Source organism: Wyeomyia smithii, chromosome 3 (assembly GCF_029784165.1).
Source record: "Wyeomyia smithii strain HCP4-BCI-WySm-NY-G18 chromosome 3, ASM2978416v1, whole genome shotgun sequence".
In the NCBI taxonomy this organism is placed as follows: Eukaryota; Metazoa; Arthropoda; class Insecta; order Diptera; family Culicidae; genus Wyeomyia; species Wyeomyia smithii.
Genome location: NC_073696.1, coordinates 60,599,533 through 60,625,669, shown reverse-complemented (window position 1 = coordinate 60,625,669; position 26,137 = coordinate 60,599,533). Strand labels below are relative to the sequence as shown.

Sequence of the window (26,137 nt, the reverse complement as noted above, 5' to 3'; positions counted from 1 at the left end):
GCCAAGCGGAGACTAAACCAATCGACTTCCGATAAATTTAGGATTGTTTGGGGCTCCAAATTGAACAAAAAAAACTTGGTTCTGGCTTTCTGCTATCAAGTTTCGTTTTGAAGTAGAATACTTCTCTCAGGAAGTTCGGCTACATAGGGATGTGAAATGAAAATCTAAAACCGAAAATAGGGAAAAATATGTCCAATTTCAAATGCTAATAAATCGGTTAGTATTCGATGGATTTCCTTCGTTCTTGCAGCAATAGATTGGAAAATCTTCTAAGATTCTTCCCAAAATAAAATAATTGTAATTTTATTATTCACACTATTGTACTATTGAAAATAGTCAAGCCTTGTCAAAACGAAAAATTCGACCTCTGATTGGTCGTTATATGCTTGCTTCCCAAGCACGGTCGACAGGATCATATACCTTGCAATTGAAAACATGCTATTTGGCCTATATAAGAGCCTGTTTCAGTCGGAGCCGCTCATAATAGTTCTAGACAGCGACAACAGCAGTCGTCCTTCCTTAGCAGCAGCACTAGCTCTGTGGTTGGTCACCACGTCTCAGGAGCAGCGCGGGTTTTCTCAGCGTGTGTCGCCAGACAGCCATTATTCCCCCCGTGTTGGGGCAGCATGAAGATTGCCATCAGAAAATCCAGTTTTGGAAATCAAAATGCCTTTTTGAAGGCGAATAAACAAGTCATTGAAAGTTAATAATTTTTGTCAACGCAAGCAAGTATTCTGTGTTGCATCCTAGCAATTTAAATTTGTCGCACCCGTCTAATTTACTGAATGTGAAATAGCTTCCACAGTGCATGTTGTCCGTGTATCTTAATTCCCCCAATGTTAGGGCAGCTCAAAGGTTGTAATTAGCAACCGATTTTGAACAGCAAAATGCTTTTTTGAAGGCAAATAAAATATAATTGAAGGTTAATAATTTTCTGGCATCAACACAAGCAGACATTCTGTGCGGGATGCAATCAAATTCTGTTGTAGTTGTCTAATTTTTACTTTATTTAGTAAACTCCCCACTGTAGGCGCAAACGCTGCGATCAGCATAACCGACATTGAATAATAAACTGCCCTGTTAGAACGCATTCGAAAAAGCAGTTAGTTCGACTATGCAGAGCTAATATGAAGACGATTCAATCAATCAGCGTAAACAGAATTTCGTCGTCCCCCAGCTGCCAAGTTGTCACATGATGCAACACGCAACAGCGAGCAAACGAAATCGCTTGATGTTACAAACCGCAATAAGATACGGGTTAAAACCGTTGCGTGTGTGAGAGCACCATCGGTGTTTATTCGCTGGATACACTATCTACTGTCTACTGAACGCAATAATCTGCTTACATGCGACATGGGGACGGGAACATTTTCTTCAACCAAGCTGCACAACACGACACAAAACATGTTATTTTGTTGCTTCAATGAGAGTGCTATCGGTCCGGCTCGACAAAATGTTCACAAGAAATCATTTCTGTGCATCCGTGCTACGAAACTGAGGAAAAACTTTAGAAACTGAAAAAAGAGGTGGAGCTTATCAAATGATCGCTCTGAACCAGAATGAAGTCACACATATTTTTCAAGTTATATCATTCCACCACGTACGTAAAATAATTCATTCCTATTTTCATCCCTATATAAGAGCCTGTTTTAGTCGAAGCCGCTCATAGTAGTTCTGAACAGTGACGACAGCAGTCCTCCCTTAGCAGCAGCGGAAGCGAGCAGTGGGTACCATCGATAGCGGATAGCGGCCACAACTGTGGCATGGCTGCGAATAAGCGTAGCAGTTTTAGCGGATCTCACCATCGATAGCAGCAGGGCCAGCAGATGCAGGTACAGCGGATACCAACGGCGGCCACAACTGTGGCATGGCTACGGATAGCGTTGCAGGTGCTCAGCAGTTGGGCCAGCGTATAGCGGCCACAACTGTGGCATGGCTATGCATAGCGTAGCTGTTGCAGCGGGTATATCAGCATCGATAGTAGCAGGGTCAGCTGATGCAACGACACTCCCTTCACTAAAATGCTGTTTCAGTGTGGTAGCGGGAAGCATCAGCAGCAGGCTTGCATGAAGTGAATACATCAGCCAGCAACTTTCTCTAAGGCCTCTGCCATAGTAGACGCGAAAAGCGGCGCGAACCGATTCGCTCGGCCGTAGGTTGATGTACAGCTCTACTGATGGCTGTACATTAACCTACAGCTGAGCGAATCGGTTCGCGTCGCTTTTCGCGTCTATTATGGCAGAGGCCTAATGGGAAAGTTGTATCAGTTTGTTCAGAAGTATATTGTTGTCGGTAATATTACAGAGATGCGATTGCGTAAATCCGATTTTGAATTGAACAATTGTTCTTTTGAGAACAAATAACACACTTATTTGAAGAGTTAATAGCTTTTGGTACCAATAGCAGTATAGTGACAGCCTCAGCGGTAGATGCAGATGCAGCCGGTACTTCCCTGAGGCCGATGTAAAGGTAAATGGGAGCAGCACGGCGAAACAGTTCGGGTTATGCTTAGACGCGCGTCATTTTTCGTTTTTGATATTCCCCACATGAAACGACGCGCTTTCGTATGATAGCGGTGGTATTAGCGGTAGATGCATTTGCCAACACTTCCTCCAGTAAAGCCGTGTCTAGTTTTCAATGTGAAAACACCTTTCTCATTGTGTTGACCGTGCGCCTTAGTCCTCACTATCAAGGTAACACAGAGAAGTAAGATAAACAATACATCCTATGATAAATTGAACAATTGTCCTTATAAGGACAACAAATGAATTAATGAAGATTTAATTTTGAATTAGAATACTTCTCTCAGGAAGTTCGGCTACATAGGGATGTAAAATGAAAATCTAAAACTGAAAAAAGTGAGAAAAATTTCAAATGCTAATAAATCGGTTAGTTTTCGATGGATTTCCTTCGTTTTTGCAGCAATCGATTAGAAAATCTTCTAAGATTCCTACCAAATGCATGAAATTGCAATTTTATCATTCGAACTATTGTACTATTGAAAACTCTTAAGCCTTGTCAAAACACAAAATTCGACCTCTGATTGGTCGTTATACCGCGCTTTCCCAAGCACGGTCGGCAGAGTTATGGACCTAGTAAATTGGGAATGCATCATTTGGCCTATATAAGAGCTTCATCAGATAATAAACAAACATTTCATCGGATATTAAATTGAACAACTGAAATTTGAAGAACACAAATGATTATTTGAAGAGTTAATATTTTCTCGTTTTGCGCTATAATCCTAAGTTAATTATCTTCATCTACATGCATACTCTGACTATTATTACGTGTTTGCGTCGCTTAGTGTTTGGCTACGGTCATGCAGAACGCAAATAACGGCGCGATGCGATTCGGCAAGACGAAATCTGTTGAAATGTATAGCTCTACTTCGCCTTAAGAAGAGCTGTACATTTCACCACGGTAAGGCGAATCGCATCGCGCCGGCATTCGCGTTCTGCATAACCGTAGCCTTTGTTCCGTTCCCGTTTAATGATGTCGTATTAAATGTGCATATTACAATTCGGCAGCACTTCAACTTCTCATTTGCACAAAATTTAAAAATATCCAATGAACTTCATTCAAAATATCAGACAAAAAGAAATAACAATACTGCCAATGAACGGTCAACGTTTATTTACTAGAAAAAATGACTGACACGCAAGCAGCTAGGTTATCTTTCTTGTAAAAGTATGCTACTTCAACCTTGCGGTCGTGGCTTTGCATACAACCTTCTTGTGATTTTTTAAGATGTTTATTGTAGTACCAAAAAGAATCCGGTGTATTATTTTCAAGTCCTTTAAAAATAGAACGCAGCGAATTGAATAAATAACAATGAAAAATTGGATGAAAAAATTACATTTTCGGCCAATATGCAGTCGACTTTGTCACACGTATTTCCGAACCGCGTAAAAAAACACTATACGTATTTAATACAGACTGTGTCAAAAGACAGAACATAGGCCGGTTGAAGCAATTTTTGTAATAAGATTTTATCATATGTAATCGAATTTTTCAGTCAGCAGGAACCTGTTCAATAATATTCACACGGTCATCGTATGTGAGGAAAAAATCGCGCTGAAATGTATTGCTTGTGTGGAATACACTTTCAATTCATATCTGATTTTATGTCAAACAATTCTAAACATACTTTAATACATTCAGAAGTGCGAAAAAATGTTGACCATATTTGTTGAAGTCGATTAATTGGAAATGACTTGAGGCTGTATTAGGAAAGCATGTATTCACTGTTATGTGGATTGAGGTAGGTTTTTTCCTCATTTTATTTTTTAATCCAATCAATAGTCAATTAAGTAATGTGGGTTGCAGAGCCGGATTTAAGGGGGGGGGGGGGTGCAGGGGGCCCGGGCCCCGGGCCCCCACATTTTTGGGGCCCCCACAAAACGAGGAAAAGTTCTTTTCTCTATCAAAAATGAGATTCAATCAAAAGTTCAATTTACAGCAAGAAAATTTGAACAGACCATTTCAATCTGAAATTTTTCTTCAGTGTTTTTTTTTCGCGAGCGCCAATATCACAACTACATCCATAAGATCCTTTGATTCACTTGGAATGACACACATTAACACACCATTTGAATCGAACCAGCGCGCATGGGAGATCAAGCAGGAAAGAAAATACATGATCCACAAGTTTTTTTAATGCATTGCTCTTGATTCCGAAAATAAGTTTACTTGTCCGAATCAGGGATACCGGATTTGCGTTGTAAAATGCAGATTTTCAGAGTCTGTGTGCAGATTTTATTGACCTGCAGATGTGTGTAGTTTTTTCCTAGTTTCTGTAGATTATTGCCAGCGTAGCCTTATATTTGCGCAGTCTTACTCAAATTGTGTGCAAATTTTTGCCTGCGGATCGCATTTTTTTTTTCAAATTGCGATAGGTTTTTTCAGATATCAAGAAAAAAAATTCCGGATTTCGAGCAGTTGTAGACATCTTTCGAAAACATCTGGAACCTCTGGTCCAAATCATTCGACAGTTAGATCTGGCTATAAACAGTGAGCAAGAACCGAATTTATTATTACATTTATTCAAAATGAGGTGTCACCACAAAACCCCGCGTATATCAAAGTGGAGCTCAAAAAAGATGATTACATGAAGAAAAAAATCAAAAACTCGTTAGTGCCTTGCAAAAATTATTTTATTTAAGGATTTATTTGAGCCTAATGATCTCGAACGCAACTGGAGAAAGGTCTTTTTCAAAGATGAAACTGGTTGAAAATAGGTTGCGTACGACTATGAAGAGGGAAAGGCTGTCAAACTTAGCATTGTTAAGTTGAGAGTACAATATTATGAAGGAGCTGAATGTTGATTATTCAATCAATAAGTTCTCTGCAAAAAAAAAACTCGTAAATAAAATCTAGCAAATTTTTGGTAACTTTTCAATAACAAATAAATGTTTTTAACTCGTACGATAAAAAACGGGTTTGTTTTATTTTGGGGCCCCCACTGTAAACTGGGCCCCGGGCCCCCACAATCGTAAATCCGGCTCTGGTGGGTTGTAACATTTTCGAAATTCAATTTGATTTTTCGCACACCAATGTTTTTAATAGAACTAGGAGAATTTGGAGATTTAAAGAAACCAGGAACGAATCAATTTTTAAATAATTTGTTTTTTTTTGAAAAAAATTTTCCTGAGAAAACATTTTTTAAACCATTTTTTTTAACAGACAGGTTCACCTAGAAGTTTAAAATCGTTTATAACACGTGTGCATGTATCCTTCTTCTCTGTTATTTAACAGCATGAAATTTCGCATGTTTTGCAATTGATTATATTTCATTCTGCAGTGAAGTAATTATACACTTAAATTTTCAGCTCAGAAAACAACGGATGCGTCACTTGTCCTTTTCGATGACTCGGCGTTGAGTGAGATTGGTGTAACTGCAAAAGGGCCGCGCATGCTCATATTGTCAGTTATCGAACAGCTCAAACTACTAAAGCCTGATCACAATGAAGGTGCTGGGCGCAGTACTTCACCAACTCCGCAAGAGGTGACATATTATGCGTGATTGGCGCATTGGCGCTCTAACATTGAGTTTTTGTTATCATTTTTTGTAGAAATTGAAGAGTTTATTGATCGCAGATGAACGGTTTCGTCTGATTGTCTACGATAAATTAGACAAAGAGATTTTACCAAATGACAGCGAAATACGATGGATAGTTCGTATATTATGTGCGCCATTCGAGAAATCGATACTTGATGGAAAAGGGTGAGTTTAACTGAAATAATGATCTCTCAGGCTTGCTTTTCACACTCAATCAATTGTTTTAGTTATCCGACTTCTAATGAGCAATGGATACTGGCAAAAACAATAGTACAAACTTTTCCGAAATTGAAGGAAACTAAAGTTAATGATCTAGAACCTGAGGAAGTGAGTTGAATTCATTATAGTACAGCTATACCTCGATTATACGCACCCTCGATTATACGCACCCTCGATTTTACGTACTTCGATTTTACGCACATTTTACCTCGATTTTATGCACACTTTTTACAAACACATTTTTTAGTCAAATGTTTTTTATTTTAACCTTCATTGCATCCTAAAAAAACTTACGTTGTTTACCCTGGTGTGTGGTTTTCCACACATACAACATTTTAATTTGTTTTGGACTAGGAACAACTTAATTTTGCCCCAAACTTATTTTTTTCATTGAGTGCATACATACCTGAAGCTATAGCTACCAAATAATCCTGTTTCGAAAATCGAATGAGGTATGTATGTGTGCGGAAGTGTGTGTATGTGTGTATATTTTAATTCTTACGACCATTATATCTCGATTTTCTCAGCATCGGCTGAACCGATTCGATTGTTCTTAGTCGCGTTTGAAAGAACTAAAAGTCTAGTTATTTAACGAAAAATATCGTCTTGATCCGAAGGTTCATTCAGAAATGACGTAACGAAATGTAGTAAGCTTATATAGGAACTGATAAATTTAGCCAAAATATGTTCACGCGGGGTATGGATAGCACCTAATGGAAACTAGAAATTGTTTTATTTCATGTCGTTCAAAAACTGAGAGCCATTGATAAACTGTGTAACACCAAAACAGGGAAGGCACTTTTAAAGAGTGCATAATGGATACGATGAGTTAGAAAAGTTCGAATAGAATACAATAATAAATAATTGAAATAAATTTGGACATCATGACTCATTTTTGAGATGCTATTCAAAATGCTATTTTGAGAAAGTATTGACGATCACAATTATTTTCAGTCGAAAACGATGTCTTCTATCGGTGTGACGTCTTCAACAAAGATGTAATTAATAATTTTGTCTTTCAAAAATAAAAATATACAGTCAAAAATATCTCTTTTTTGAAAAAAACTCAAAAGAAAATTGAAATATTGTTTATCTAAAATAGATCATTAAAAAAAAAAATCTCATAAAAACAGCAAAAGATTACCTGAACATTGAAACTGTCCAATCATAGAGAAATAAGGAAAAAAAATTCTAGGTAATCTTTTGTAATTTTAACGAAAAACAGTTAGATTTCTGAAAAAGAGCTTTTTAGATAATAATTTTTATTTTTTTCAATTTACCTATTTTTAAAAAATATTATTTTTCAGAAGACAAAATTATTATCTACAAAGTTGTTGAAGACGTCACACTGATCAAACAAACTGTTTTGGCACTCGAAATATTAGTAATAATCAATACCTTCCCATAACAGCATTTTTAAATAGCTTCTACAAAATAAGTCGTGTTTCTAAGAAAATACCAATAGCACAAAATGGCATCTTTGGCCCATAGAAACGTCTATGCAAAGTTCCAGCCAAATCAAAAATGACAATAAAAATATTAATTACTTTGTACAGCTGAAGGAGCATTTTTTAAATAATCGAGGTGATTTCACTACTGTGCATGATGGATTAGAGAACGTCTACGTAACGTAACACAAATAACGCAATTCTTTTTAGGACTTTGAATTTTTTTTGTATGGGTGGTAAGACTTTCCAAACCGTTCACCTTTCGTTCGTGTGTTACGTAATATTTAGATGTACCCTTACATGTTTGTTTGCAAGTTTCAAATTACGGAAATCAATTTAGAGTTATAAAAAATATTAAAAATCTTGCTTCGATTTTACGTACAATTCGATTTCACGCACATTTCAAAAACGAGCATGTGCGTAAAATCGAGGTATGCCTGTATTACTAACAAGATGAACCCTTATTAAGGCAGTAACAACTATATTGTCATTAAATGATTGTTTAGTTTGTTGATAAGATTAATCTTATTATACAAACGGATTCCAGATGCTGTACGACGCTGTATTGATTTATAAAAAAAAATTTTTTTCGTTGGACTATAGTTTTGCCTTTGTATTATTAAGGGTTACGTGGTTTATCTCAGTGCGTCTTGAACTGTCCTACAAATCAGACGTTTTTTTCGGTTGCTTGTGGACTGGTCTTTGACTGCCTATAGCTTCAAAGTTTGTGTTTTGTCAGCGCGTCTTTCAAAGATTACCTGAAAGTTAACTTACATCAGTCTTTCTCAAGACTACCTATTTGTAATTTATTATTTTTCAACTTCTTTCGTATCACCTGAAATGGCAGGACGAAAAAAGAAACCACGCATCGTTACGGGGACGAAAAGAGAGGCATCTCTTTCTGACACTAGCTTATGCAGTGAAAATTTATTTGATATTCTGATATTCTACCTGAGCAAGAAGCCGGCGAAATAGAAATGTTCGAAAATAAAACCATTCAAAGTGAATTTCTTTTAAAAATAGGAGAAAGTTTCACCTACTGTGGTTACTATTGCTTCTGAATTTAACATTTTTAAAAGAGAACTTTCAACGTATTTTCGATGTTTTGTGCAACATAAGAACCGACGATCACATTACGCGACGCGACGCGAGACCAGACAAACAATACTTATTGTTCTTACAACATAAAAACGCATTAAAATTTACCTTTAGCCGACCGGTTTTGGGCTGCTACCGCCCATCTTCGGGACTTTTTCCAGACTAGTTGTTTTTTCTCTTCGCACGCTGTGGGCGTTTGAAGAGAGAAGGGATTTACTGCCCTCTCAGTTTCGTCAGTTCGAATAAGCAGGATGTAACATTCATTAATCGTTCCTCCGAATTGCTAATGAAGTACGACTTCCATGCATTCAATTGAGATAATTTTCTAACGTTTTTTATCAATTTCGCTTCTTTCCAATTAATCATGTGGTCACAACTGGTTGCATGGGCGGCTACCACATCCCTGTCACGAACGTCATTCCCATACATTTCGCTTGAAGCCGTTTTTCTCTGGCTCTCTGGCCCGATTATACGTCAAAAGGCTGTCAGTGCTCGCGAAACAGCCGGTTAAGCTCCGTCCATGCAAGATCAACTGTTGCTGCAAGTGGTGTGTAGAAATGCGAAGCGCGAAGAGCGTTTGTTTTGTTTCGAAAGTTTTATGGATTTTGTGCAGGACATAAATAGTCACGTTCAAACATGTTCTAACAGGTTCCGGATTACCCTACATTCAATATACTTAGAAGCACTAAAAAAATCCGCGTGTTACTGATGTGGCACAATGAACGGATCTTAAGACCATATTTTCAACACTAGCGCCATCATCATCAGCGGCGGCTTCAGGAAGCAGTTGCCATGACATAGATATGGCGGCTACACTTGATTCACTTGTTTTTCCTTTATCAACGGCAGCTTTGTTTTCTTTCAAGCGCACTTTAACCTTACGGCGAGTTTGTCCAATGTACACTGATGGGCAATTTTGGCAAGGTATTCTGTAAATGCCTGAATTCTCATCTGGAGGAACATTGTTCTTCAAATTGCACAGTAAATCACGTAATGTGTTGTCACTTTTATGTACAATAGGGTGAGGAATCGTTATATGGAAAAAATCACAAGAAGGTTGTATGCAAAGCCACGACCGCAAGGTTGAAGTAGAATACTTTTACAAGAAAGATAACCTGGCTGCTTGCGTGTCAGTCATTTTTTCTAGTAAATAAACGTTGACCGTTCATTGGCAGTATTATAATTTCTTTTTGTCTGATATTTTGAATGAAGTTCATTGGATATTTTTAAATTTTGTGCAAATGAGAAGTTGAAGTGCTGCCGAATTGTAATATGCACATTTAATACGACATCATTAAACGGGAACGGAACAAAGGCTACGGTTATGCAGAACGCGAATGCCGGCGCGATGCGATTCGCCTTACCGTGGTGAAATGTACAGCTCTTCTTAAGGCGAAGTAGAGCTATACATTTCAACAGATTTCGTCTTGCCGAATCGCATCGCGCCGTTATTTGCGTTCTGCATGACCGTAGCCAAACACTAAGCGACGCAAACACGTAATAATAGCCAGAGTATGCATGTAGATGAAGATAAATAACTTAGGATTATAGCGCAAAACGAGAAAATATTAACTCTTCAAATAATCATTTGTGTTCTTCAAATTTCAGTTGTTCAATTTAATATCCGATGAAATGTTTGTTTATTATCTGATGAAGCTCTTATATAGGCCAAATGATGCATTCCCAATTTACTAGGTCCATAACTCTGCCGACCGTGCTTGGGAAAGCGCGGTATAACGACCAATCAGAGGTCGAATTTTGTGTTTTGACAAGGCTTAAGAGTTTTCAATAGTACAATAGTTCGAATGATAAAATTGCAATTTCATGCATTTGGTAGGAATCTTAGAAGATTTTCTAATCGATTGCTGCAAAAACGAAGGAAATCAATCGAAAACTAACCGATTTATTAGCATTTGAAATTTTTCTCACTTTTTTCAGTTTTAGATTTTCATTTTACATCCCTATGTAGCCGAACTTCCTGAGAGAAGTATTCTAATTCAAAATTAAATCTTCATTAATTCATTTGTTGTCCTTATAAGGACAATTGTTCAATTTATCATAGGATGTAGTGTTTATCTTACTTCTCTGTGTTACCTTGATAGTGAGGACTAAGGCGCACGGTCAACACAATGAGAAAGGTGTTTTCACATTGAAAACTAGACACGGCTTTACTGGAGGAAGTGTTGGCAAATGCATCTACCGCTAATACCACCGCTATCATACGAAAGCGCGTCGTTTCATGTGGGGAATATCAAAAACGAAAAATGACGCGCGTCTAAGCATAACCCGAACTGTTTCGCCGTGCTGCTCCCATTTACCTTTACATCGGCCTCAGGGAAGTACCGGCTGCATCTGCATCTACCGCTGAGGCTGTCACTATACTGCTATTGGTACCAAAAGCTATTAACTCTTCAAATAAGTGTGTTATTTGTTCTCAAAAGAACAATTGTTCAATTCAAAATCGGATTTACGCAATCGCATCTCTGTAATATTACCGACAATAATATTCTTCTGAACAAACTGATACAACTTTCCCATTAGGCCTCTGCCATAATAGACGCGAAAAGCGACGCGAACCGATTCGCTCAGCTGTAGGTTAATGTACAGCCATCAGTAGAGCTGTACATCAACCTACGGCCGAGCGAATCGGTTCGCGCCGCTTTTCGCGTCTACTATGGCAGAGGCCTCAGAGAAAGTTGCTGGCTGATGTATTCACTTCATGCAAGCCTGCTGCTGATGCTTCCCGCTACCACACTGAAACAGCATTTTAGTGAAGGGAGTGTCGTTGCATCAGCTGACCCTGCTACTATCGATGCTGATATACCCGCTGCAACAGCTACGCTATGCATAGCCATGCCACAGTTGTGGCCGCTATACGCTGGCCCAACTGCTGAGCACCTGCAACGCTATCCGTAGCCATGCCACAGTTGTGGCCGCCATTGGTATCCGCTGTACCTGCATCTGCTGGCCCTGCTGCTATCGATGGTGAGATCCGCTAAAACTGCTACGCTTATTCGCAGCCATGCCACAGTTGTGGCCGCTATCCGCTATCGATGGTACCCACTGCTCGCTCCCGCTGCTGCTAAGGGAGGACTGCTGTCGTCACTGTTCAGAACTACTATGAGCGGCTTCGACTAAAACAGGCTCTTATATAGGGATGAAAATAGGAATGAATTATTTTACGTACGTGGTGGAATGATATAACTTGAAAAATATGTGTGACTTCATTCTGGTTCAGAGCGATCATTTGATAAGCTCCACCTCTTTTTTCAGTTTCTAAAGTTTTTCCTCAGTTTCGTAGCACGGATGCACTGAAATGATTTCTTGTGAACATTTTGTCGAGCCGGACCGATAGCACTCTCATTGAAGCAACAAAATAACATGTTTTGTGTCGTGTTGTGCAGCTTGGTTGAAGAAAATGTTCCCGTCCCCATGTCGCATGTAAGCAGATTATTGCGTTCAGTTGACAGTAGATAGTGTATCCAGCGAATAAACACCGATGGTGCTCTCACACACGCAACGGTTTTAACCCGTATCTTATTGCGGTTTGTAACATCAAGCGATTTCGTTTGCTCGCTGTTGCGTGTTGCATCATGTGAAAACTTGGCAGCTGGGGGACGACGAAATTCTGTTTACGCTGATTGATTGAATCGTCTTCATATTAGCTCTGCATAGTCGAACTAACTGCTTTTTTGAATGCGTTCTAACAGGGCAGTTTATTATTCAATGTCGGTTATGCTGATCGCAGCGTTTGCGCTGCCCCTACAGTGGGGAGTTTACTATATAAAGTAAAAATTAGACAACTACAACAGAATTTGATTGCATCCCGCAAAGAATGTCTGCTTGTGTTGATGCCAGAAAATTATTAACCTTCAATTATTTTTTATTTGCCTTCAAAAAAGCATTTTGCTGTTCAAAATCGGTTGCTAATTACAACCTTTGAGCTGCCCTAACATTGGGGGAATTAAGATACACGGACAACATGCACTGTGGAAGCTATTTCACATTCAGTAAATTAGACGGGTGCGACAAATTTAAATTGCTAGGATGCAACACAGAATACTTGCTTGCATTGACAAAAATTATTGACTTTCAATGACTTGTTTATTTGCCTTCAAAAAGGCATTTTGATTTCCAAAATTGGATTTCCTGATGGCAATCTTCATGCTGCCCCAACACGGGGGGAATAATGGCTGTCTGGCGACACACGCTGAGAAAAACCGCGCTGCTCCTGAGACGTGGTGACCAACCACAGAGCTAGTGCTGCTGCTAAGGAAGGACGACTGCTGTTGTCGCTGTCTAGAACTATTATGAGCGGCTCCGACTGAAACAGGCTCATATATACACACTTATTTCCGCCTTGATTGTTCGGTAATTTTTATTACGGTCGCGTTCAGTAAACTTGAAATTTTACTGGTCATTCTGTAATTTCCTGAAAAATTACTGACGTCGGTTAACTTTTTTGCCGAAATACTGTTCAATAAAACTCACTTGACGAGTTCAGCAAAAAACATTGCTGACCTCTTCAGTAAACTAGAATATTTTTTGCACTTTTTTATAGTTCAGTAAATATTTAACGATCTATCAGCACTTATCCAGATGTTGCTGAGTAATCTCTAATTGGTTTACTGAACTTTTGTTTATTTTACTATACTGTTCGGTAATTTTTCTGCATCTGTCATAACAGAATCGCACATCAGAAGTCTGCCATTTTGAGATTTTCAGAAAAGTTTCGTGGCTGTGTTATTTAAAGTGTTCCACGAGCCATTTGGACAAAAAACTCTAAAAGCGGTATCGTGCTTTCAAATTTACCACCACAGTAGATTAATTTACATAAAGTCTTTAATAAAAAGTTTATATTCGTCATGATATGAAACGTATCTAGTTTTAGTAGAATGTGCATGAAACGTTAGTATAATGGTCTGAACAATCCGAAATACCTGTATAAAATTAATCATCGGTTGCAATAGCAGCTATAGGAATAGTTACATTCATATTTATCTATATTATTATAACCGGGAAAAAGCTTACGTTGCATTTTGCGGAACACTTGTAAATTTGTGACGAATCATCAGCTTTGTAAATGCCGACTAATGCAGCAACTTTTGATGGACGCTTTGTAAATTTTTGCTGAGCTATCTTCTTTATTTGACGTTTCAGCCACAGTGAAAAAATACCGAACGCTCGTTAAGCAAATGAATTACCGAACAGATTACTGATGGCTCAGCTGTTGAAAACTCAGTGAAAAGTTTGCTGAGTTCGGTAAAAGAAACTAAGCGTGTAGGCCAAATAGCATGTTTTCAATTGCAAGGTATATGATCCTGTCGACCGTGCTTGGGAAGCAAGCATATAACGACCAATCAGAGGTCGAAATTTGACTATTTTCAATAGTACAATAGTGTGAATAATAAATTACAATTATCTTATTTTGGGAAGAATCTTAGAAGATTTTCCAATCTATTGCTGCAAGAACGAAGGAAATCCATCGAATACTAACCGATTTATTAGCATTTGAAATTGGACATATTTTTCCCTATTTTCGGTTTTAGATTTTCATTTCACATCCCTATGTAGCCGAACTTCCTGAGAGAAGTATTCTACTTCAAAAAACAGCAACAATGTATGCGAATGAAGTAAAGTTCCAAAAAATGCGAGTACTTCTTTCCTATTTTTGCAATCGACATCAGTACTCAGCAGAGAAGAACTGTTCTGTTTCTTCGGACGGTTGGCGGTCAAAAAAATAACAAAAACGAAACGGCAAGCACCGTTTACTCAATTTTGAGTAAATTTGCCGCCATGATCAATCTAATTCTACTCATTTTTTGGCGTCTTCGAACGACTGAAAAGAACACGCCTATGTTCCAAGGGCACGCCATGTTCCAAGGGCTAACATTTCAACATATGTGTAAACGAGATAGCATATTACCGCCTCTTTTCATACATCTTTATCTTACTGCTGACAGCGGGCACAAATTAATTTGAGCCCATGACATGCGTTCATTGTCATTCACTGTTACTCGGTATAGGGATGCCAATGGCTCGGAAAAAAATGATTAAAATTCAACTCAGCCGCTGAGTAGCCCAGAGTGAGCGTGTAGTTCCCCATTTGACACATGCAGTAACGCTGGTGCTGATGTCGAAATACATGACGCAGTGCGCACACGACAGCAGATGGTGCTAGTGTTACTAACGTAAAGTACTGGAATCATCCAAACGATGATTTTATTGTAAATTTGTTCGACGTGTTATGTCTGTAAGTCTGTGCTAGCACCATCTGCTGTCGTGTTCGCGCTGCGTCTCGTATTTCGACATCAGCGCCAGCGTTACTGCATGTGTCAAATGGGAAACCACAAAATATGTATGAGACTAGGTTCCAGTGTTACGTCTGTTAGTCTGTGGTTCAGATATATGATTTTGAAAAAATCATTATAAAAGTGGATAGAAGTACCTACATAAAACAACACGTGTTCGCTTCACTCACTGGATCACTCCAAGTAGGTTAAGATATGAAGGCAAAATGGGCATAACGCACTACATTTGTGTTCGACACGATGGGGTAAAATAAAAATTTTTCAGTTTTTCATTGAGTCACAACCCCCCAAAAAGACCCTCTGCCTCACCCTTCCCAATCACTTGTAAAAATCAATAAAACTGGCTAGTAAAATTATACATCATATATTTTCAACATCTATTTTAGTGTGCGAGAAATCTGCGGTTCACTTTTGTCTCCTCGGTTTGTGTTCTCCTGCCATCTTACTCTATGTTAACTCTCACGTCGGACTGTGCTTCTAGCTCCCAAGCAGCATGCAGTTGTTTCAGTCTATCGAATGCTCGCTGCGATATGTTTAAACTCGGTATCACTGGTTGTAAACCGGGCTCTTGCATGAAACTTAAACCGCAAAGGCCGAAGTACGTATGAAAGGGGTCGGTATGCGAGCCGGGCCACTTCGAAAACCCTCCCACAGTTTTGTCCTGTGTAGAAAACACGTAATGTCGATTGTCCTTATAGCTGGTCAGCTCGAAGGCGCCGAGAATTTTTAGAGTTGCTCCAATCCAAAACGAGTAGCAAGTGTCAACTGGCTTATTGGGACGACCTTGAAAGCCATCTTGCTGACGAAAGATCAACCACCGGATAATTTTTTCCTTCATCGTCGGTGTCAGAATATCCAACTGATCACTCAATTGAAGCGCGGCTATGGCACAGAATGTCGTACCTCCGTGCGATTCCATTTCGTAGTGTTGACTTATGCCATAATCGTAACGCTGTAAATATGAAACAAAACAATATTATTTCCATTCAAAAACAGTCTTACTAACAAATAGTTACAATACTCTTAACGATGTAGTCGGCCATTTTCTGCTTGTCCACTTTGCCCCAATCGTTGAGCATGGCACAAATTGCAGAAGCACAGTACACAAACCGCATATCATGCTCGCTTCCCTCGATGGTGGCACTGAAGCTGCCGTCATCCCGCTGCACGGCGGCTACACCTGCGATTATTGCTTTTCTATCGAGTTTGGACAAGTCATCCTCTAACGCCGCTAGGACTGCAATTCCCGTGTACGTGACCGCCAAATGGCCCCAACGATATGCATCAAGCCCACAACATTCCGGCGGATTTGCGATATTCAGACTGTTTGATCCCTAAGGCAATTAAGTTCAATTAGATGCCAGTGAATACAATCAACCACTAAGCGTACCTGAATTCCTCCGCAAGCTCTTGAGCCGGGTTTGGGAATCACTTGCAGGTTGTAGATCCAATTGATTATATCTTTTTTGAACGAGTCCGACAACAAATACAGCGCATCCAGAACATCCAAACCACTCACCGCGAAAAATGCTATTGTTACCCTGAAATCCAGATGTTTACCGTTTTGATGCATTATTACAAATCTACTCCAAACCTGGTAGAATCATGCGAAGCCAATCTTGCCGGAAGAATATTCAAAAATCGCACAAAATATTTAGCGTGACGTAAAACCGCTATTTCTTCGCTTTCGGTTGTGCCTGCGCCGCTGTCCATGACTAGGCTTACTAAAGCACCCAGGATTCCGAGTCTGAATGGCCGAAGCCTCGGCTGTTTTGCTAGATTTAAGTGTGCCTAGCAATCAGCTTGAACTAATTCGGATAACGTAGTTGGATTTGCGAGCAAGCAGTTCTAGTTGCTTACGATGTGTTGGCACGTAATTGCTGCTGATGATGATTATTCTGCGTCAGTTTTACAGCAGCTAGCAAGACATGTTTTTAAGAGTATGTCTGAGATTTATATACTTAGGTGATAAGATATCGCTTTGAAATCACTGCACACTAATGATACGTACGAAATGCAGCCTCTACGATGAGATAAAAGATATTAACGCAAAAATACAACTAATTATTCACCTTTACATTTGCGAATCACAATTTACAAGTAAACATTTTATTTATTATTTATTCAAATGTCATGCGCAGAGATGCCAGACTTTTTTTTGGCAAGTCTGTATAATCCATAAAAATGTCTGTATAAGTCTGTATACCGCTGCGAAAAAAAGTTACCGACACATTGATACCTAATTATTTGTCGACCTGTCAGATTGTTTTGTTTTATTGCTTGTTTTGATTGTTCTTTTTCGGGTCTATCATAGTTGGTCGATTAATCGATAACTAATTTATCTTTTAAATCTAAGTAACACATAGAAGTAAGAGTCTTTCCCGTGATAATAATCGTCGTTCGTCGTAATGTAGCTAAACTGATACATGATGGCAGAAGTCTCGCGGTTATAAAATAGTACCTTCATGGTTTGGGACATTTTAAGCAATTCTTCAACGTTGGATATTGCTCCGAATAGAACAAACGGTCTTTTCACCAATATAACCTGCATGGCAATCGATCGAGACAATCAGCTGTTTGTTACTGGGGGCGAAACAGGCAGATTAGTGCCCACGGGGCCGATAAAAACCCCGATAGCCTGACTCGATTCCCGTTGTAATGATTTCACTCTCAAAAACGCAAGATTAATATGTTCAGCAAAGTGTTCAGTTCCTAGTTCACTTTTTCCAGCAACGGCTACAGTGACTTTTGGTTTTTGTGTTCGTTTTTTTGTGTATACTGGTAAAACCATTATGTAGCATATTAGATATCTGTGTAATATCTGTATTATACTAAATGTCTGTATAAAATCTGTAGGCTTATGCGTGTCTGTATCGCAACACAGAAAGTCTGTATAATACAGATTTGTCTGTATATCTGGCATCTCTGGTCATGCGTAAGACCAATTACAGCTAGATATACACACGAAAAATCAAAACACCCATCTAATGAGTAAAAACAATCCAAGTCTCAATGTGGTGAAGCACAGCATTGCACAGTGAGGCGACTCCATACAAATGCTGACCAAGCAAAATAATGTCTTCAACTAAAGGAAAATAAATGGTTTTCATAAAATTTTGGGACGCTGAGCCCGAATTTTATATTATTTTTGCATGAAAATGCGTATTTTTGACGACAGGGGGTTTTTCGTATTTTTTCTGTAAATTGAATGAGGGTTGGAAAACCCGAAACCCGACCATCTCTACTATCGGGTACGTATCGCCCATATGAAGCACACCACAATTTAAACAACATCCCATCTTCGGTGACCGCTGGTCAAACCATGGATTATTTGGTCAATGAAAGCTCCTCGGAAACTGGAGAAGCAATCACCGGATTTAAAATGTAGAGAACAAACATATTTACACCTCCACCGAAAGTTTTCCTCCAGCCGGAGGGCATTGAACCAAAGTTTTCTTCGTTCAGCACTAAGATTGTTTAGATACCGGTTGCGGAAATTGGGTTGTTTAGCTATATCAGTTTTTTATATCATCTGGAAGATCTGCATTTTCTAAGTAATCGTCCTTCGCTTTTTAAATCGCGATTTAAAACTGCTCGAAATCTACTTGAAATCGCTACAATGACAGTTCGCGCATATACCAACTGTCATTGTAGCGATTTAGAGCGAATTTTTATTCTTCATTTAAAAATCGAAGGATAATGAAATAAAGTGTTAAAAAATCACGTTTTGCTCAAAAAATTACACTCTTTCAGATGATATATAAAAATCGGAAACCCGTGAATAGCTAAACAACCTAATTGGATGGAAAGCAACTGTAATCTTTTGGTTCATTCTTAAGCCTGTAGTACACTCTTTGTCTAATGGTCAAATATTTGACCTTCTGACATAATGGTCAAATTTATTTGACATCATGGTTGTTGTTTGCCCGTGGTTGCCCCATGTTAAAATTGGAGAGTGACAAACAATTATCTTTGACCAAATTTTTATCTGTCAAAAAGTGCCAAATATTTGACGCTTGGTCAAAAAGTGTAATACAGGCTTTAGAAACGCTATTTTTAACAACACACTTCCGCATTTTCACTCGAGCCGGAAATTTTACAAGTCCATGTAAACAAACCCGCGACCACTTTCAAATTTCTTCCTTCTTTTTTTGTGGCGTCATCGTGCAATGATCTATACGTGTTTTGGTTACCAAAGTTACTGTTAATGATTCGTCGAAAAGCCTGTATTTATAGGAAAAGAAATCTTCAACTGATAGCTGCTTACAAAAAAGCATTTCATCCTTTCAACGTTTTGCTTATGTTATGCCTGAATAAGCATTTTTCAAATCTAGATCAAACTGATAAAAATCTAATGGATAAGATATTGCATACGATAAGCATGATATCACATACATAAGACATACGTAACACTGGCGTTTTTTTCTGGTACACGTTGCCCCATAGTACTCCGTACCTCGTCCTGTCCAACTGCTCGACAAATAATGAACAAAATGAATTTTCTTTTTCTCGGATTTATCAAGAAAATCCCATAAGGAACAGTCAAAAAGTTATTTACAAAATCAATGAAGCATTTTTTGAGTAGAAACGAGACAAATGCAGGTACGCTACCTTCAAAAACAACTCAAATAGAGATTTTATTCAGAGCGTGGTACCATTCGAGTAGTTCATTTTGTACCAACTTTTTTAGAAGATTTCTTCCTGAGTGTTACGTATGTCTTATGTATGTGATGATATCTTCTTGATCACATCACTTTCAATTTACAATGTTTTGTGTTTCCTAAGTAAGATTTCGCTGAAGTAAAGGTTAATAGGGGGTTTTAATGTGAAAAACTACTATTTCTGCTTCTGGCTTAAGAAGAATATAACTCTGACCGAGCACAAAGTGATATTTTTACTGCTGGCCTATGGAAATATAACCCTGGTTCGCGTGTCATGACAGAGATGCCAAATATAAGATTGGTTATAATTTATTATTATAACCTGGCCCCCTGCGTCATGATTTCTTGACGGCAGGGTTTGTCTTAAAATCACTTACAGTTGTTAAAATTCGAAATCGATTTTTCGCAATAGTTCTGCTGTTTTAAAAAAGAGTCAGTGGAATGTGATCAAAAGGAAAAATTATATACATACCCCTAAAACATCCTATTGTTAATTCTTCTCTTCATTTATTAGGACGTCATTTTTTCACGGATTGTCTTTTTCAACAAGTTATTTTTATCGATCTACAGTATCGAATATCAAAATTAGTGGCATATTTGTGTTGATTCATAAATTTATTTTGAAGCAAACAAACTTTCCCAGTATGTGTTTCTTGTGAAACTTTGTAAAAATTACTCAGTCTATGATTTACGTTTTATAGGCGTGTCGCTGATTACGAGCTGAAGAGATTATTAAGAGATTTGCCCAAAACTGAACGCGCTCTAATCCAAACACCGCGCTTGAATCAAAGGCCGCGCTAAGTTACCAGATGTATGCTGTTTTTATTTGCATCAACCTTCATTCTAAAGAATCGGAAAAATCCTTGAAGAAATCACTGCTGGAGACAGTGAAGACTAAAAAGGATTACTAATCACCAGAGGAAAATCTATTGGATCATATACTCACTTCGTGGTTACTGTTTTAAGCATTATGATATCAATCTATATTAGAGTAATCTGTAAAAATGGCACCCCTGACGCCGCCTTCAGTGTGCTGCCAGAATCGAAGTTTGTTTTGATTTTGGAAAGGGTTGCCAAGACAGGTAGATTTAATTTTGGCTGTTGCTTACAGTGTCCCGAGGAAAATAAAATGGATTCGGCAACCAAGAAGGGCATTTGGTTTCAGAGTTTCGGTATATAGCGCGGCGAATAAGTTTCAGTGAAACTCACAATACTTGATTTCTGCTGATTACCGCACCGGTTAAAAGCCCCTCGTGACCAGGGATACCAGATGTGCAGATTTGTCTTTAAAACGCAGATTTTTAGAGTCCGTGTACAGATTTTTATTGATTTGCAGATATTCGCAGATTTTTCATAGTTTTTGTAGATTTTTGTCTGAGTCTCCTTATATTTGTCCAGATTTTCTCAAAATGTGTGCAGATTTGGCAGACTTTTGCCTGCGCGAGCGAAATTTTTCCGAATCACGGATAGATTATTTTCAAATTTCAAGCAGATTTTTCCGGTTTTTCAAGCAGTTGCAGACATTTCTTTAAAACATCTGGCATCTCTGCTCGCGACTAGTGTGAGTTTCATAACAAAAAATTGATTTCATCTGTCATTGCGGAATAGCGAGTAGTACCGAAAATTATATTTAAACTTTAAAAGCCTCTGTTATGTTCTAATATCAGGCTGAACCAAAAACAACAAAGTTAAAAGATTTGTTCCAACAATGCGAATCACCAGCATCCTCAACAAGATAGGCGATGTATCGAAGAAATTTTCCAATCTACCCGATTCGTACATAAAGCGAAGCATGGAGCAAGTAAGTCATGGAAACAATGTAGGATTAAATAACGCTGATCCAACTTCGTTCCAAAGGTTTATTGGAAAACACCCCGAGGGAAACCGCAGTATCTTCCCCGCACGGTTGAACGCAAAAGGTACCGATTCACAACGAACCGGCCGTGGACGGGCCAATTTCGACAGCAAAATATGCCCGGCACTATTCGTAAAAAGGTTTTTGTGGAACCGATAGCAAATTGGTCATTCTTCAAAGGAGATCGTGTCGAGGTACTAGTCGGAAAAGACAAAGGTAAACAGGGCATTGTGAGCCAAGTCTTCCAGGAACGGAACTGGGTGATTGTAGCTGGACTAAACTGCCACTTGCGGAAGGTAGCCGACGAAAAGGAATATCCAGGGATAATGATCAAATCGGAAGCACCGTTACTGGTCACCCATCAGGTACGTCTGGTGGATCCGTCCGATTTGCAGGGCACCGACATCGAGTGGCGATTCACGGAGGACGGCGAAAAAGTGCGCGTTTCGATGCGCACTGGCCGTATCATCCCGATTCCGAAGACCAACGAGGAAACGCACGACTACAAGGCGAAGAGTTTGTACGTAGAACGACCGAAAGATACGACGGCGGACGTGCTGAAGGAGATTACCTTTCAACCGTCGCTGCAGACGTTCGAGATGGAGATCATGCGGGAAATGGGCATCGAAGAGGACAGAATACCGACGAGGACGTTCTGGTATTAGGTGAACGGTTGTTGTAGTTTGGTGTCGTAAATAGATGATTATATAAAAAAATTGATGTTTGGATTCATTTTCAATGCCTAACTCCTCTATCGGGGTGGATTCAAGAGGGATGAATTTTTCAGTAACTGGTTCCACTTGATCTTAATTATGAGAAGCGGCGTTTTGTGTGTTTTAGTGATGCAATGAAAGGGTTATAAGCTTTTTAATGAACAAGAAAAATATTTGAAAACAGCTTTTGCTAACGAATTTTAGTGTGGTTCAGTGATGGACGGCAATATTTTTATTTTTTAATCTGAAACAGCCTTGCTGGTATAAAACTTATTCATGGGCCATATTACAGAACTTTCGACGAGCATCTCGTCTTATTTAAAATACATAGGCGAGTCGAGTCGGCTCGACCTTTGTAATAGAATCTGATATTCAGAGTAGGCAGTGGGACTTTGCACTCGTATCCAAGTGAGTTTTAATACTTGCTTGCACATTTATTTTCTGTTGCACATAAACCCTACTAACAGTGCTATGCACTTGGTTTAGATTTGAGTTTGAATCCTGCATAACAACAACTGCATAAAAATCAAATTGCGATGAAATTCCCGACGTGTCTGCTGCAACAGTTCGTTGCATTGTCCTTCGAAAGCATAAATTCGATGTAAACACTTAACTCATCGCGTCACATCATCGCCTGCATCGTTGAATACATCGTGCACTGCATGCATTGCATGCACTCGCACTCGATCGATCAGAGTGTGCGGTGCAAAAAAACTCAAACTCTCGTGAGGAATCAGAATTCAAATCTGGAAAAAGGTTACTCAGTTCAACTTTGCACGAGTTCATGCCATCATTGCTGATATCTGCTGAATACCTCCGGAAACGAGTACAAAGCCGAATTAATATCGCCTGCGAAATCAGGTTCGGGAGTTTGATTGGAATAAACTAAAAATAAAATACAAAGTGCACTCTGCATGGGAAAATAAAATCATTAAGGCGTACCCGGAACTTTCAAAATGCGGGTTGAAACCGTGAAAGATTCTTCCGCAATGTTTGCTATCTATCAACTAGGAGAACGGTTTCAAAAGTTAGTTCATTCCGAATCTTGACAGAAAAATGACTAATGATTTTCAGGCAAAAGTAATACAACCAATTCAAGGTAATAATGAAAAATTTTTCATCTCTATTGAGCTACGAATCAATATACAAAAAAAAACTTTTTTTGATAGCTTAAATATCAGTTCATAGTGATTCGTGATTAAAAATGGAGGCGTCCTGCTGTTATGATAACGATGGAGGCGCATGGTACAAAAAGTTCTTTACGTTCTTTTTCTATTTATGTTGTGCATCGGAAGGCTAAAATCAATGTTGATCCAACCCACCTTTATACGTTCTTATTTCTTTACGTTCTCATTTCTCAAAATATAGATAAGATTCAAAACTAAGAAAATCGTTCAATGTGTTTTGAACAAACACCCCAAAACATGAAAATTAATTGTTTTGAAAATTTATTTAGAAATAGTTCCCCTTTTACAGCACTTGTAAGACGGTAACATCTTGCCATGCTGCATTTTTTCTACAGTAATTTTATGTTCATAAAAAAATACAACTTTTCTATTTCTTGCAATTGAACGCTTGTTATTATAACCGGCACTCAAACTGAGGTTCGCTTGTTGATCATGGCTTTTAAGGCACTTGGCAATTTGTATCGTCCATTTGTGTTAATATTTGCCTAAATGCCTCCTCTAGCGGAAGGCTACATAAATCTGATCACAAACACGGGTTAGAGTCTACAGTACGATGATGATGCGTCATGACTCAGGTGACATGCTAAACACTACAGATTGCCATTATTAATTATTCATAAAGTTAAGTTTCATTCATGGATGGGTTTCGTTCGTCTGATTAAAATTAAAAAAAAAAGGTGACTTAAAATTATACAAACTTATGACCAGATAATTTGGACGGCCTGAAGATTTCGGTTGCGTGAGATTAAACCTATAAAACCTACGGAACGAATACAATTCGTACTAAACGGAAGATTACAAAAGATAAAACAATAACTACTACTTCATAGTTCTCCGTTTGTCAGCTTCTAGCACTCAACGATTGTTTTTCTCTAGCGCGGCAAATGAAAATGCATTTCGGTTGAGTTGTCCAACTCGGGACAACGGAAAATGCTTTGGATGGAATCATGCGACAGAGTTGTACAAAGTATGATCTGAGTGTTACGTTATGAATAATACTATAAAATCCGTTCCACGTGTCTTGGGTAAAACAAAAACTTATTTGCACATTATACTCGCGCATGCTGTTCTCTGAAGTGGAGATTCTTGGTTTCGCAAATTATCGATTATTTACACGTCAAACTCATTACGTGGCAGGACTCCAGTAGCATTCTGGTTGACTCTGAATGCGCTCATCGGTTAATCGTTCCAGAAGATCCAACTGTTAGGATTCGTTATTCGATAGTGGCGAGCTACGGCTAAAGCACTGACCACCAGAAGCAGCGCCACCGAAACCGGATTTCGGACTGCGGCATTATAAATCGAACAGTACGGACACTGAGAGCTGCCGCACACTTCACAGATGTTAAGGAGGTAGGTTTGCAGGGAATCGAAAATGGTTTCGTTGAAACGTTCTGAGCAAAGAAATAAAAAAAAAAAACGATTAAACAACTACTCCGAATGGTGATTTAATATGCACTGTCTCACCAGGTGCGTGATAGTCATAGACTCGAATCGGTAAGTATCGAGACATATTTGCCACCGGCATCCAACGCTCGAGAGTGAAATTCACGCACACGTAATCGTGGTCCAGCTGTGAAATTAGAAATTGAATCATCAGTTATTGAAGAAAAATTAGATTAAAAAGCTACTCACGTAATCAAAGTAGAACAATACTTTTCGCTCTTGGTAACGAGCGCGTTGAAGGTTGCGCACCCTTCTACTAAGAATGTATCGATCCAATTTCTGCTGCTGGATCATGTACCCAGTTGGAACGGCAACATCCAACACAGCCATTCCGGAGCGAATAGATTCCTGTGTGTTGGTCCATCTGGAATAAAAGTTATACAGTTGTTACAACAGCTGCTACCATTTTCTATCAAACGCAACTAACCTCTGACAGATGACGTAGCTGATATGCGACTGATTCCTACCGTGGAAGATGGTCCGAGTGGTTAGATCGAACGCTGGCACTGGTGGACTGGTTTGGAACTTCGGAGAATCAACGGAGTACTCCACATGCATTTGAAGAATTGCGTAACCAACACCCTTCGCTTGGACTTTGACAGTACCCCAGGCATTCGGGATCTGTAAAATGTTTGTGAACGATGAGTTTACAGTTGTAACGGCGGAAACATTAACTGATTACCTCTATACTTTGAGTGGCGGCCAGGTTGTGTCTTCCGATGTTTAACACCTTCGACTGTCCCGGTAGCGAAGTGGCCTCCACCGTAAGCGTAAGAGAAGTCACATCCGCGACTCGATTCCTGGTGCTGTATTCGCCGAGAGCTTTCATGGCGATTCCGGTATCCTGACTGGAAGCCCAACCACCGTCCGTGAGACGTTGCGAATTCAGCCATCGCACAATCGGTAGAACGGTAAACGTTTCCTGTCGCGATACGTACGTCATCAAAGCGTACGCCGTTGTCTCGATGTTCATAGCATCGTACTTGTACGGCAGCCTGGGTAGGTTAAAGTATTTCTGATTTTCCAACTTACTCGGTGGCTGCGGCACCTCGTCGTTACCCCAGTAGGCAAGGTCGGCTGAAATGGAACGATTGTTTAAAACCATCTCAAACCATCAGATCTCAAATTTGTTCAATAG

At 39.0% G+C, this 26,137-nt stretch overlaps 4 protein-coding genes across 9 annotated transcripts in view; 2 read left to right on the top strand and 2 right to left on the bottom strand.

Moving 5' to 3' along the window:
• The first annotated feature begins 5,876 nt into the window (after positions 1-5,876).
• LOC129728303 (uncharacterized) lies at positions 5,877-6,397 on the top strand. The gene is made up of 3 exons (XM_055686738.1): positions 5,877-6,007; positions 6,075-6,226; positions 6,289-6,397. The coding sequence occupies exons 1-3, from the start codon at positions 5,915-5,917 to the stop codon at positions 6,395-6,397; spliced, it is 354 nt and encodes a 117-aa protein (XP_055542713.1). The 5' UTR covers positions 5,877-5,914.
• Positions 6,398-15,485: 9,088 nt separating this feature from the next.
• Positions 15,486-17,275, bottom strand: LOC129728086 (geranylgeranyl transferase type-1 subunit beta). Of its 3 annotated transcripts, none has more exons than XM_055686471.1 (5): positions 17,149-17,275; positions 16,732-17,083; positions 16,528-16,678; positions 16,154-16,471; positions 15,486-16,089 (listed from the first exon to the last, which is right to left on the bottom strand). In XM_055686471.1, the coding sequence occupies exons 2-5, from the start codon at positions 16,848-16,850 to the stop codon at positions 15,580-15,582; spliced, it is 1,098 nt and encodes a 365-aa protein (XP_055542446.1). In that variant the 5' UTR covers positions 16,851-17,083; positions 17,149-17,275; the 3' UTR covers positions 15,486-15,579. The 3 variants fall into 3 exon arrangements, with proteins under 3 accessions (XP_055542446.1, XP_055542445.1, XP_055542444.1); XM_055686470.1 differs by having other exon boundaries at positions 16,732-17,160; positions 17,216-17,272; XM_055686469.1 differs by having other exon boundaries at positions 16,732-17,255.
• Positions 17,276-21,311: 4,036 nt separating this feature from the next.
• Positions 21,312-22,369, top strand: LOC129728995 (probable 39S ribosomal protein L24, mitochondrial). The gene is made up of 2 exons (XM_055687468.1): positions 21,312-21,599; positions 21,656-22,369. Exons 1-2 carry the CDS (start codon positions 21,507-21,509, stop codon positions 22,316-22,318), a joined length of 756 nt encoding a protein of 251 aa, XP_055543443.1. The 5' UTR covers positions 21,312-21,506; the 3' UTR covers positions 22,319-22,369.
• Positions 22,370-23,748: 1,379 nt separating this feature from the next.
• Positions 23,749-26,137, bottom strand: part of LOC129729872 (CD109 antigen) — a 67,091-nt gene continuing 64,702 nt past the window's right edge. For all 4 annotated transcript variants that reach the window (XM_055688741.1, XM_055688738.1, XM_055688739.1 and 1 more), the window contains 5 exons: positions 25,682-26,076; positions 25,427-25,620; positions 25,189-25,363; positions 25,021-25,126; positions 23,749-24,947 (listed from right to left, as the gene is read on the bottom strand). In XM_055688741.1, the coding sequence (XP_055544716.1) occupies positions 24,733-24,947; positions 25,021-25,126; positions 25,189-25,363; positions 25,427-25,620; positions 25,682-26,076 (1,085 nt within the window). In that variant the 3' untranslated portion in view covers positions 23,749-24,732. The remainder of the gene's footprint in view (positions 24,948-25,020; positions 25,127-25,188; positions 25,364-25,426; positions 25,621-25,681; positions 26,077-26,137) is intronic.